We start from the raw sequence: 13,082 nt of genomic DNA on the forward strand, positions 1-13,082 counted from the left end.
GGTGAACTAAATAGCGCGGCAGAAAAAGTGCCAATATTCAGTGAAAAGCACCAAAGTATTCCTCATTAAGATGGCGTCTTTTAAAAGTTTTATGCGCTTAAGATAATAACAATTTGCAACGGGAACTTTTTACGGCAGAGATGTGAGATAAAGAATTTTCCCGAGAAGTGGAGCTCGCATGCCGAATACTTGGGTTCACAATCCGGTCTAATGTGTAGGTGGTTCTGATAGCTGGGAGTTGTAGCAAATAAAAAATAAATGCTTCTTTCATCTCACCCTTTAAACCGTAATCCAAGACCACCGTGCGTATCTGTGTGCGTGCGTGCGTGCATGAATTCAGGCGCGCGTATGTGCTTGTTTGATATGAAATGTAAGGTACATTTTATGCCGCACGTTTCTTTTTACCTACGTAATCATGCGGTTGGCACACAAAAGCAATACTTTAGCTGGAAGCTTTAAGTAATAATTTATGTGTGAATTTATCCTGCATATGTCATTATTCTTGCCAGAAAACAATTTATCAGAGAGCATCAGTGGTTCGTCGAAACGTTTTAAAGAGGAATTCTTCACCGATTGATATGAAACAGCCACTATAACGTACGTATGTACGTCTTGGTCCTACATAATCTTAATAAATAGACGGTGCCCAGTCTGGGCCTGAAATATGTTTATACCGGAATGTAAAGATGTTTATCGCGAGCAAGAAAGATGATTGCGTCGACTATTAATGTTCTGTGAAACCTAATATTCATTTCCTTGTGACCGTGACTTCTGTGTACTGCATGAAGGCTACTACATGAAGGCTACTGCATAAAGGCTACTTTATTGCAGCTTCCACGTAATGCAAAGGCTTTCATGGCAGCTCCCGTAAGCTGTATGAAAAGAAATTCCCTAGCTAAAATCTACCGCCTATTCTAAAACGTTCGTTATAAAATGCACGCCATGTATAGTCTTTACATGCTGATGATTCCTTTGTTCGCTACGACAATCGCCCATACCACTTTTTAACTATGAGGTGTATTTCCCCTACACCCTCTAACTACTATGCGTCACATAACCATTCGACCTACCAAATGAGTGATCACTGATTATGGAGCCTCAGTGCCCATGTTCAACAGACAGAATTTCAGTTATTGCTATACTGAGGATTTATGAAAGTGCCCAGCACAGGGGTAGAGTCTTCAGTTAGCCAGCCGAACCAACCGTTCGACATATCCACTTGTGAAAACGTTGGCTCAGCTCCCAAACTGAGGCTTCCTTTACCCTTGTTCAGTGTTCTTTCATAGTATGTAGCCACCTTTTTTCCGTCGTTCTAACCTAAGGAGGATTCAATCGCATGCAATGCTTCCAACTCGTTGAACGAAAGCTATGATGAAAGAAAAACTCGCTCTTCCTAAAGCTCTTCCTAACAGCGCACGTTTCAGAAATTCGTCTCTTCCTTACGTGTATATAAAAGCAGGTTTGGGACGACCGCAAGAAATAAGAAGCGACTGCTCAAGGCTAGCTTCCTATCTCCACCGGCTATTGATCAGAGATAAGAAATGACGTACCTGGTCATTTTCTTCCCGGATTCACATGATGGTATGGCGAGACCGTAAAGAGTAGGTGTCTGATTGCACGAGTTATCTTTTTCACACCCTACGAACTACCTTTGTGCAACAATAGGAAAGCCATAAACGGCGGTTTTCCAATGGGCCGTACAAGCATTGTCAGGAGATATCAAATTATCTCATGGCTTCTTTATTGGCTACCGACCTATGGGGAATAATGTCGAAAGGGTAGGCAGCTATTGAAGGTTTCGCGTGGCACGAGAAACGTTCAAGGAATTAGGTTAAGAGATGTTATTATATGCTCTCAAGAGCCTCCTACCATAACATGACGATAAGGCTTCCGGTGACCCTCAGAACCAACGACTACGTTTGCAATCTACCCTGCGGTGCTTCTAAATAGCCTGGATGGATACCACATCGATATGATTGTAACCTTGCAGATGAATTAGTAATATCTGGCATTACGTTTTCACATAGGGTAGTAATCCTTTTTTTTCTCTGCTTTTCGTTTTATGTCAACCTTTATCAGACTCCATGCGTTGCGTATAAATAGTGGGCACGTTCGGTCCTTCTGTCAGTGACTTATTTGTTTTTGATCGTAGACTGCTGCTCTGATCGAAACCACTCTTCAGTCAGGCAGGTCGAGAATAGTCTTTTCAGGTAAGTAATGCCTGCAATATTCTTTGGCATGTCTATTCTCATAACGTATACGCAGATTTGAAAGGCTTCACTCAGCCCTTAGAAAGCATCCAAGGTAAAACACGTTGCAATATTTTCTGCTGTGTTCTCGAACAATATGACCGGAGCCAAATAAATGAGATTGCCATCACTTCTGTAGAAGCTTTCTAGAAGGAAGAAAATTTTTGGTGAGGAATATTAGAAGATCTTTATGACGAAGGAAGGGAACATGAGCGAGTGATGTATTAAATACAGAGACGAAGAACGGCGTAGTTCCAAGCGAGGCATGCAGGCATTAAAAGGCGCATACAGAAGGAACTGAACGTAGCCGAACTCACTGAACACTCGCAAGCCAGTTTGACGTAAATACAATGCAAGCATTGACGGCTCCACAAGAGTACGAGATTACAAAAACGCGAGAATACCAAGTCGTGCAAGATATATTACAAATGATTGCCATTTAATGAACGCATGACCATAAGCCTAAATTCAAAATAAGATCCACCTATGTCCACTATTTCTGCGAAACTTTCGTTGGTCAGAGGGTACTTCCGCACTACCATGCTATGCCTTATATATTAAACACTGAATGCACATATCAACGTCATATTGATTTTCATGGTGTAACTGTTCAAGTTCAGGAGGTGTTATAATGAGGAAGACTATTTCTTTAGAAATATTGCGGACGGTTAATTCATCGAACGAGCGGTTTGGGACTGCATTTTGACTTCATTCAGCTCTTTCACCACATCAACCATGTTGTCCCTAGTACGTATCTTTATCTGCGACCATAATCATGCGCTTCGTTCAGTCCATTGTCGTATATCTCTTTTCTGGCTTTGCTAGTCACTTTATTGTAGCCGCTGTTAATACAAATGCACTCATAAATTAGTCTTCACTTCCCATGACTGCATAGACGCATGTAATGGTGGGTCGTGTATACATGCAACATTAACTGCCAGGCGCACGTCCAAAATCAATGAAGAGGAAGTACGCACTGACCCAGGTTTGCCGCGGTCACCACTGTCAAAGGGGACACTTCCAAGTTGCTTTCGTTGCTCTTTGCCGTTTGTGCGCTCCGCACAAATTGTAGCTTTTATACTTGCGCTCCGTGCTCGCGTAAACTTGTGACGTCATCGCACTCGACTATTAGCAAGCGGTCCTATGTCGTCACCCTCCCGTCAAAACTGCCACTTTTCCTCTATCAGAACGAGGAAAGCTGTGTAAGGTGAAGTCTGATGCAACCGCTTGAGTTCAGTTTATACAGTAGGAAAGAGTTTTCATTCACTGGTTTGATATGACATAACTTGAAAAAATTAATCAAAACATAAAGCATCGCTCGTCACTAGTGCTTGCATGCCTGTTAGAGGGTTACGTGGAAAGCAAACACCGAGGTTGTCAGCGCGCCGTACATTTACTGAACACGAAAACCTTGATAATTCAGAAATCTGGCAGGTTTTGCTGCAAATCTTCACCACGGCATATAGCAGTTTATCTACGCAAGACCATCGTTGAAGTATCGCTCCTTATGATCGAACAAATGATGAAATGGGGCTATAACAAAAGGCCACGCACTCATATGTCCTGAACTATTGCCCGAACAAAACAAAAGTAAATATATAAAATGACGTTTCTCGAATCTGAATCTCACATAAACGTGCAGGGGCCATTACCAAGTAAAAGGGTGAGTGAAATGGAATGTATTGTGCTGAAAATGATTGAGCATTGACAGAAATAGCCACATTTTTCTTTCAAACAATAGCATGCAACTTCACCTTAAAGCATGTTCATGAAGGCCACCGTGTTTAGTAGCTGGCCCCTAAACACGAGTGTATTCAAAGGTGTGTGAAATATATAAAGTCCAAGGTAGTAGTTAAGATATACATGTTGTTACGGGAGATCACCAAGGCTAGTCTCTGTAGGATGCTTTTCCTCAAGGAAGAAAAAAACACGGTAAACTACGACACGCGAGTGAATGATAAGTGAGTTCTTTGCGAAAGTTTGGTTTGGCATATATGACAAATAACAGTAAAAAATTTGAGCACTTTAAGAAGCTTGGCCTTTGCTAGAGTGGAAACATATGAAGGATGGTTAGCCGTGGCTGCTAAATGCTGTCATGATGACAACGCTCTAAGAAGTTCCGTGACGGCTCCCACCGAAGCTGCACTTCAGACGTCTCCAAATGCACAGATGGAATTGCGCAATGTTTCGTTATTAAGCGATACCTGTTTAAATTTAATGCAATTCTACGTGAACGCCTATTGCCAGTATTCATCGCATGAATAATCTTGCCTTGCTATATCAGGACTACCGATGGACTTTGCGCATTCAGGTTGCTTTATTAAATAGTACCCATTATACAGTATAAATTATATGTTGGTGGGCATTTAAAAGATTTACTCTTTCCAGGAGGCGCAGGAACACAGCAGCTGCGAAAATGGTGCTGTCCATCCTTGGCAAAGCACTGTTCTTTGGCATCGCGTCTAGCATGGGCATCTGGATGGGAGCATATGTGAAAACAAATGTCCTTTTGCACGGAGACTCCATCCTCATACCTAAGAACAGGACATATCCGGCAGAATTTGATAGCCGGGAATATGGAGAACACAAGTTCGTGAATCTTTCGGTGAGTAATTGTCAATGTTGCGAGCATTTGCAGTTCAGCAACCATAATATCTCAAGCTAATTTATGTGTTACTGATAACGACACAAAGATAGCTTTTATTTTAGTGTGGCACAAATTTTCACAACTGTTTTTCATATAGCGGTTATCTTCAATCATGTTTGAGGAACTTGTAAGCTCTTAAAGATAGAGAAAAATTATGTCATTTTGTGTCAACGATGCATTTCAAATATTACAATATAAATTTCACAGCGTTTTAAGCTTGCTTGCTTGCCCGCAAGTTATATAGCTGCACTAAATAGCGTTTTTTTTTTTATCAATGCGTTTGACGTCCCACAGCAGGTGCCATTTTATAACGTTTGGCGTATGAAATAGACTAAATGATATCTGAAGGCAACAATTACAGCCAATTGCTTAACAAGCGGTGCCTATCGATGAAACGTTTATAATTTTTTAGCCACCTCAGCGAATCAAGAAGCAAGAGCTAAATGAATCATCAAAAAATGGTGGAAAGGATTCGCGCACATTGCCGACGTAATTTTGCAGAGACCCTACCAAAAAAGCTGCGTGATTGTTTTCAGAAGCTGATATATTTTTAAAGCAGCAATCATTTCACTCACCAGATTTCTTTTTCATTCAAAAAATCACGATATGAAACACATGCCGCGTGCATCCAATCATACAAAACCTGGTTGGATATGCCCGCTTCACTACGTCTTAAATGAAGGATCAGAACCAGCTTTTGATAAGCATGCTTCGTTTCAAAAGTAAGAAGCTTTTTTATTTTGCGTTTTTCTTCTCATTTAGGATATTACAGTTCATTACGTTACCAGAGGCTGTGACGTAGAACAGAACCGCCCTATGCTGCTCCTGCTGCACGGCTTCCTGGACTTCTGGTTCATCTGGAACAGGCAGATACCGAAGCTCAGCGAGGAGTTCTGGTGCGTAACATTTGAGTACGAGTCGTGCAAGTTTCTGGTTTTCGTACAATGTAATAACGATGGAATGTTAATCTGCAGCTCACTATGTATAAGTCTGATTGTCTACAACCACCGCAGCCCTGAGAATATTGTTACCGGTGAATAGAAGGGTATGATGTGAAGTAAATTTGAAAAACAATTTAATTGCTTGGAAGCCCTCAGAATAATCTCAACATGTTGAAAAATGTACAAAATGGAAGTGAGGTTATTACCATTATGCAATCTTATTGAATAATGAGCGCCTGGCATGCAACTTGAAAAAGTGTTCATAGGCAACAAATCACCAATTATTCCCGGCGGATGAAAGTTACACCCCCTCCCCCCCCCAAAAAAAAAAGAAAATTTCTGGAGTAATACTAAGCTGCAATAACGCAATAAACTTTGAAAAGAGTTGTTCAGGCTTCTGAAATAACAAAATTTGAGTCGACCCAGAAAACTCTATGTCGTAGGATGTTTTTGCTAGAACTCGCAGTATTTTTGGTGTTTCGATTGAATAAATAGAAGGTTTTGATTATTCAGCTGTTTTTTTTTGAAGGGCCTCAATGCTTTAAGTATCGACCAGAAGGACTAGTTATTTTGAAATCCCCTTCAAAGCGACGAGATGGAGACTGCGGTTGCATGATCCCGACAAAAGTAAAACATTACTTATCGCTCCCTTCGTAGCGTTCATATTCACCGTGGCGTCAGAGAAGGAAGAAAGGATTGAGGTCATAAATGCACACCAAAATATAGGCTTGCGATTCGATTTCATCGTGCTTTAAGCTGAGCTAGATTCAATTACATCGCATGGGCATGTTTTTAGGAGAGTTAAAATTTTCGTGAAATTGAAATATTGTTCACTATATCTGTCTAAACGTTTCTTATAACTCGTTTATGTATTTATGTATTATGTATAAATGTATTTATTTCTTCTTTATTAGGACAGAAGTACGCCTACCATATCCATTACTTGAGATCATTTTAACAATTCCATCTTCTTTTACTTTCAGTGTTGTGGCACCGGACTTACGCGGCTACGGTAACACTACGAGGCCGAATGATACCGCTGAGTACCTCATGCCGAAGCTCATCGGAGATGTGAAAGGACTACTTGACGCTCTGAGTAAGTCCCAGTCATAAGAGCGTTCCACTAAACCTAAAATTCTCCGATCAATAGAGATCAATAAAACATAGTGTAGAAATGCACATCCCCTAACAAAAAAGAGCCAGGTGTTAACAACTGAGCCACTGGCAGCTCATACATTAGGAAAAAATGAGGAATGGGAATATGCAAGGATGACCAATTTACTGACTAATGCTGCAACAAGGGACGTCATTTGTAACTAGCTTAAATTTATATCCAAAAGATCCCAATTTCTCATTTGTCTTCGATTTTTTCAATACGACCTCCCAACTCTAGAATGGAGCCTTGTAATAAAAATATTAATGACGATCATGGCTGGATACTCGCTCAACGAAACGTCCATCATGATGCTTGAAGAGTTAGGTGTATATATCTTGTACAATATGCTGCCTTGGGTACCTTAATAAACGTAAACTCGTTGTACATACCTGGCTGACCAGTCCTAGCAACGTTCCAACACGTTTATAACCGATACAAATCCATGATTACGACCATAACGTCCGATGTGCTGTAAACGGGCGATTTCTGCTTTTTTTCATTACTCCATTTCATCGCTCCAGATCCCGGCCACATTCGCAAGGTTATCTTGGTGGGACATGACTGGGGTGGCATGATCAGCCTCTGCTTCGCCACGTTGCACGAGACGATGATTGACAAGATGGTCATTATCAACGGCATGCATCCCCAGGCATTTTTGAAACAGCTGTTTAAGAGCCCGACGCAAATGAGGATGTCTTGGTGAGTCTGCCCAATTTTTCTCCCCTGCTCTCCGAGACACGCGAATCTGTTTAATAGGTAACTTATTCATTCTCGCTTTTTACTGATGCAATGAGTGCATTTTCCCGAGCCGCTTGACTAGGATCGAGACGTCTCTGGCAACGTTTATAAGGGTATACCATGATGAGATAATTGAATTACGCAAGAAACGGTGTCTCACACTAAACTGTATAATATGAATGCCCACCTGATTAGTCTGAATGTAGGGGCTATTATCAGTAAGCAACCCGTCACTGTACAGCAAGGTTCCCATATCCCCTGAGCTCTCTCTATATATACATATATGTCAGCTGAAGAAAAACAACTATGAAGCTATTTGCAAGGCATGCTTTGAACAACGCAAGGCCGACGCGACGAGCAAGCGTTATACTACAAAATTGTGCGACAATGATTATCGACGTGTCAGTATTAATGAAAACTGGGGCAGGAAAACGTTCGGAGAAGTGCGTAGAGAAAGTGTCTGTGCGGATAGGTGCCATAGGTAGATAATGAGGTTATCTATTAAGGTCTAATTACCTTAAATTTATTGCCCTATAGTAATTGGCTATGGACAACTGAGGGTTGACTCCCCCATTTAGGTTGGCGACCCCCCCCCCCCCCCTCTCTAACCTTGGGCCCCTGGACACCAGAAATTAGGCTTCATGCAATTTTACCAGAATTTGTGTCCGACCTAGTTTTCCTATGGCCAACTGAGGGGAGCACTCCAAATTCAGGTGCGCCATGCCCGGAATGTGGTCCACCGCTCTCCTGAACGAACTCCCCAGCAGTACTCCTATATATAATAGTAGTGGTGATACTAATTACTGATAGTTGGCTAGTGCCACTGGACAGTGATTCTAGTCAGTGATAGTTTAGTAAAAATTTTAAAGCATTCTTTACTCGTGAGAGGCTAAGCGCATCCTTGGAATTGTTTTCATTGATGGTTGGCTTCATTTTCTCTGTCAAAAAATCTATTAATTGTTACGAAACGTAGCCAACCCGGTACCGGATAGGCTTTCTTGTTTCCAGGAAAACTGGCAAAGTGGGATTACGGGGACAGCTTCCCAGCTTCTCTGTAAGCCGTGAACCTAATGAAAATGCAAACGAGGAAGAATCGCAACTGAAAAAAAGAAACAGCGTCGTCAAAACGTCAAATATTTTATTTCACTTAAACTGAATAGCAGGCTAGCAAACGTTGACCTATGGTTACGTTAGGTGGAGAGATGTTCTATTTGCGACTATAGTACAGGCAGATTTGCGTGGCTCGACAGATGCGAAACGTGTATTCTGTCGGATTCTGCTGTGTTTCGTTAAGTCTTTTGAAATGCGCAGGTACATGCTCCCCTTCCGAGTTCCGAAACTACCCGAAAAATACCTCATCATGAAGGACTTCCAATTCTTCAACAAAGCACACAAAGGATTCACCGAGAGGGAGGAGTACGCCCACAAGTACATGTACTCGCAGCCAGGTAACAGGCTTAAAGTTTCTGAATGAAAATGAATGAAATCGATGGATATAAAATATAAGGCGGGTATTTATCACCAGGCGATGGCAACAGGAGTACCAATAGGTCTTTACATTCTTTTTCAGTTCATCTTCTTATCTTTTGTTCATGCTTTTAATTTAAGCTAGGGCTTTTCTTTGCTCTGTGAGGATGATTTGCTGAAGATTGCAGATTGCACTGCTGAGAAGCTTTGGTTTGCTCTTGAATGACTCATGATGAATAAACTGAGTAATCCGTAGGCTTATTATTTTTGTCCAGTCACTGATAATTCGAAGGCTTTGCTCATTTGGCGAAGTAGTTTGTGATGTTCTTAAGGAAACTACCCCTTACACTTCTGGCATTCCGCGTTTGTCTGCACAGCAATGATTAAAGTCCCATTCTGTTTAGATTTTCTCAAGGTCAGTTTTTGGGCGAGTTGTTCACAATGTTCCATATAACATTTAGGAGTTGTAACTGCGCCTGTTCGCTTGCTGATAATTTTGACTTTGGTGATATGCAAGGTTTTCTCGCAGACAGACAACCTCCACAATGGTCCATGCATCTGAAATGAGTGTCATTCCTTCGTGGTTTAGGAAATCGGGCTGAAATGAGCTACTTTAAAGGCTACACAAAAGAGCTTTGTTCCTTCCTCTTCTGTGTACTGATTAGTGACATTCGAATGTTTGCCCACGCCAATTATTCGGAACGAACACTTTTCATTGGCTATTTCGGAGTAGATTAATACTACGTGATTGCTAGTGAATTACCGACGCAGAGATCGCACATAATCGCACAGCATAGGATTTATGAGTTTTGTCTATACCAGTCCGCAGGCTGCTAATTTTGACTTAGGCGATTTTATTTCTGTTTCATAATATTTTTTTCTTTTCGCAGTATTCCCACATTTATTGCGCTATAGGGAATGTGTACAGTTGCATGAGCGTTTAAGCACGAAGGAATTAGAATGAGCCCTCTGCAGCGAAGTTTGTGGCAAATCATAAACAGGAACAGCAAGGCGCTTAAAATGAAGCTATTGATATTGCTCGATTATAAAAAGCAAGTTTACGTAAGTTCATTGTTCAAAAGCAAAATTCTGGATAACCTACACATGTGAGGTGTCTGGGACTACCAGGCTTGCCTCCTGGCACGCAATGAAAAGCATATCCGCTAGCAGTTTCAGTATCGCTGAGATGTACGGCAACATAGCGCATTACCTGTTTCTATACAGCATTGCGATAGAATTGTTAAGTGAGCCCACACGAACGTATTTTACAGACATGATACTTTAGAAATTAGCTCGCTGTCCAAAATCGTGGACTTTCTCGCAAGGAATAAACAATGACAGTTTCTGCTCAGAATGAGAGCAGCCATAATGGGAACTAAAGTAGAAGAGAAAGCAAATGATTTTCATTTCCTCGGCTCCAAATTACGGCACAATAATGTCTGAATTAGGTGACGTAACTTGCAATACTATGCTTACATAAAAGCTGAGTGGCTGTCTGGTGCCACCCATTTTAGAAATGCGCATTAAAAAAATTCTTTTGAAAACAACATGGAGACTTTGCTGTCGCAGATGAAGATTTGAAGGGAGGTTCGCGATGTCCTAGGGAGGTCAAGCAACAACCCGTGATAGAAGTCCTGCTGCGGATAAAATAAAGACAGCAAGTCACATGCTGCTGACAGTGGCTTTAGCCACACTTACACCAGTTCGCTAAATGTATACAAATCTATTTGCTTTATGCTTATCATGACCATGTTGCTCTTAACTGCCACAGTTATCCTTCTTAGAAAGAATTTCTGGCCCGCAAAAGAAAGGTCAAGAAATATTTTGAAACTTTGTCTTCACACCAAAAATTTCAAATTTTGAGCTTCAAACTGATAGGAGAATGAAACAGGCTTGTGGAGGTTATGGATATTGCAGAGCCTTGCAAAGTTGAGTGAATTTTCGCAATGAATTTGTTTTAGAATATTAGTTTTATATTATTCTCTGCCAATTATTTTTTCTATATTAATATTTTCTACAAAGACGCATTATATTATGATTCGGCATGATTACTGAATGGTTTCGTGCTTTCCAATCAAGCTTCATTGTCATAAATGAACGAATGAATCGGTGTGTGCCAATTTCTTCGTGTGCCTGGATAATTTTTTCCCCAACAAACCAGAACTTCTTTGTTTTCAGGTGCGCTCACGGGCACAATCAACTACTACCGCGCCTTCAACAACGACAGCGATCAGTTCAACAAGCTTCCCTTCCGCAAGATCAATGTTACCACACTCATACTGTGGGGTCAGCAAGACGCATTCATCACACTGCCCGTCGCGCGTTACAACCAGGAATGGCTCAGCGACTCACAGCTGATATATTATGAGGGCGCCGGACACTTTCCCCTTAGAGAATGCGCCGCACATGTGACAGGCCGCATCAGCGAATTCGTGAAGACCGGCACCGTTGTCGTTAACAAAGAACGAAGTTGGTCGCCATGGTGGCAGCGGAAACCAGATGACCCCTGCAAGGAATCGAAAGAGCCCTCGAAAAAGCAGAAGCCATCCAACGGGCCTGCTCTGCTTCCCGATGACGCGGATTTGCCCCAAAATATGAAGGAGTGAAAGATTTCTCCTTACACAGTCATGCATCTGCCTACTACGGCAATAAATAAATTCAAAATGTTGCGTGCAAATTGTGGTCCGTAACAACGCTTTTTATTCTTTTTATTTCCCGTGCCTATTTTTACTAACACCATTGGCAGTGACTTAATTCAGCTAAGCTAGGATATAGAAAGTAAATGAAGTAGTAGTCATGGAAAAGGCTGAATCGTTTCTCTGTTTTTGTTCTCCCACCTTCACCGCCTCCATGCGTCGTCACTTTTCAAGTCTCTCTTTTCGCTCTTCAGAAGTTTTCATCGCTCGTTTAGCTCGCTCAGTTTCATTTTTCCTACGTGCTACTTCGTCACGGCGAGCAATGCCTGCATGATGAGTACATTCGGCTGGTAGGCGAGCGTAGCGAACGCTCGCACTAAGCGTTGTTGCCTCATCCACGGCATAGCACACGTACAAGTTGAAGTTTTCAGCGTATTATACGCCTTCGCAAATGAGCGGTCACTCGAATGGTTATAATATCCGATGCGGCAAAGTACCTAAAGAGCACTGGACCCGAGCAGTTACTGCAGTGCGGCGCATAGCTAAGTGATGACGTCAAGCGCAGTGCTCCGCAGAGACTGGCGATATGTAGCGGCACCAGTGACATGTTTGCCAGGTGTGTGATGAAAAAAGCAGGTGTGTATGTGAAAAAAAAAAAATCTAGAGGGCACTTTGGACCCCTAAGTACGATAAGGCGAAAACCATTAACGCGCTGTGGATCGTAGCCGTCCACTGCGACACCTATATCTCCCTCTCTTCTTTCACTCCCACCTTTCTTCCTTCCTTTATGGCGCGGCACAGTGTCCGCGGAGAATTGTGAGACATTGCGCATTTTGTACCCTGTAAATCAATTTGAAATGCCGCTGAGCCTTCTGTACTAATGCCTACTAGACATTTGGGTCTGCTTCTGTTTGTTGTGTGGTGCGGCGTTCGAGGAAGCGCCAAACGAAAGGCTTCGCATGGACGCCTAGATCGGACGCCTGGCGGGCTCAGCTTGGTCTATGAATGAATCGCCTGGTGACGTAATGAGCAGTCGTGACTGTACATGATGCGCTCCTTGTCGAACACAGCCAGCAAGCTATTGAACGCATCAAAGTTGACCGGCGTTCATTACGATGATCGTTTCATGATCCGGGTCGTGGCGCTTCCTGTACATGTTATAAATACCATGTCAGAAAAAAAAAAATCCGGGCCGTGACGCAGTTGCTAATGCGCTTGTCTGGGGATCATAGGGATGGGACTCGATTC

At 42.1% G+C, this 13,082-nt stretch overlaps 1 protein-coding gene across 1 annotated transcript; it reads left to right on the forward strand.

Annotated features, from left to right (window-relative positions):
• Positions 1-2,157: 2,157 nt before the first annotated feature.
• Positions 2,158-11,862, forward strand: LOC146177066 (uncharacterized). The gene is made up of 7 exons (XM_084581084.1): positions 2,158-2,210; positions 4,638-4,854; positions 5,659-5,792; positions 6,821-6,933; positions 7,515-7,692; positions 9,043-9,179; positions 11,377-11,862. Exons 2-7 carry the CDS (start codon positions 4,666-4,668, stop codon positions 11,802-11,804), a joined length of 1,179 nt encoding a protein of 392 aa, XP_084437210.1. The 5' UTR covers positions 2,158-2,210; positions 4,638-4,665; the 3' UTR covers positions 11,805-11,862.
• The last annotated feature ends 1,220 nt before the right edge of the window (positions 11,863-13,082 follow it).

Source organism: Amblyomma maculatum, chromosome 10, assembly GCF_055883805.1.
Source record: "Amblyomma maculatum isolate TAMU_Amacu chromosome 10, ASM5588380v1, whole genome shotgun sequence".
Lineage (NCBI taxonomy): Eukaryota > Metazoa > Arthropoda > Arachnida > Ixodida > Ixodidae > Amblyomma > Amblyomma maculatum.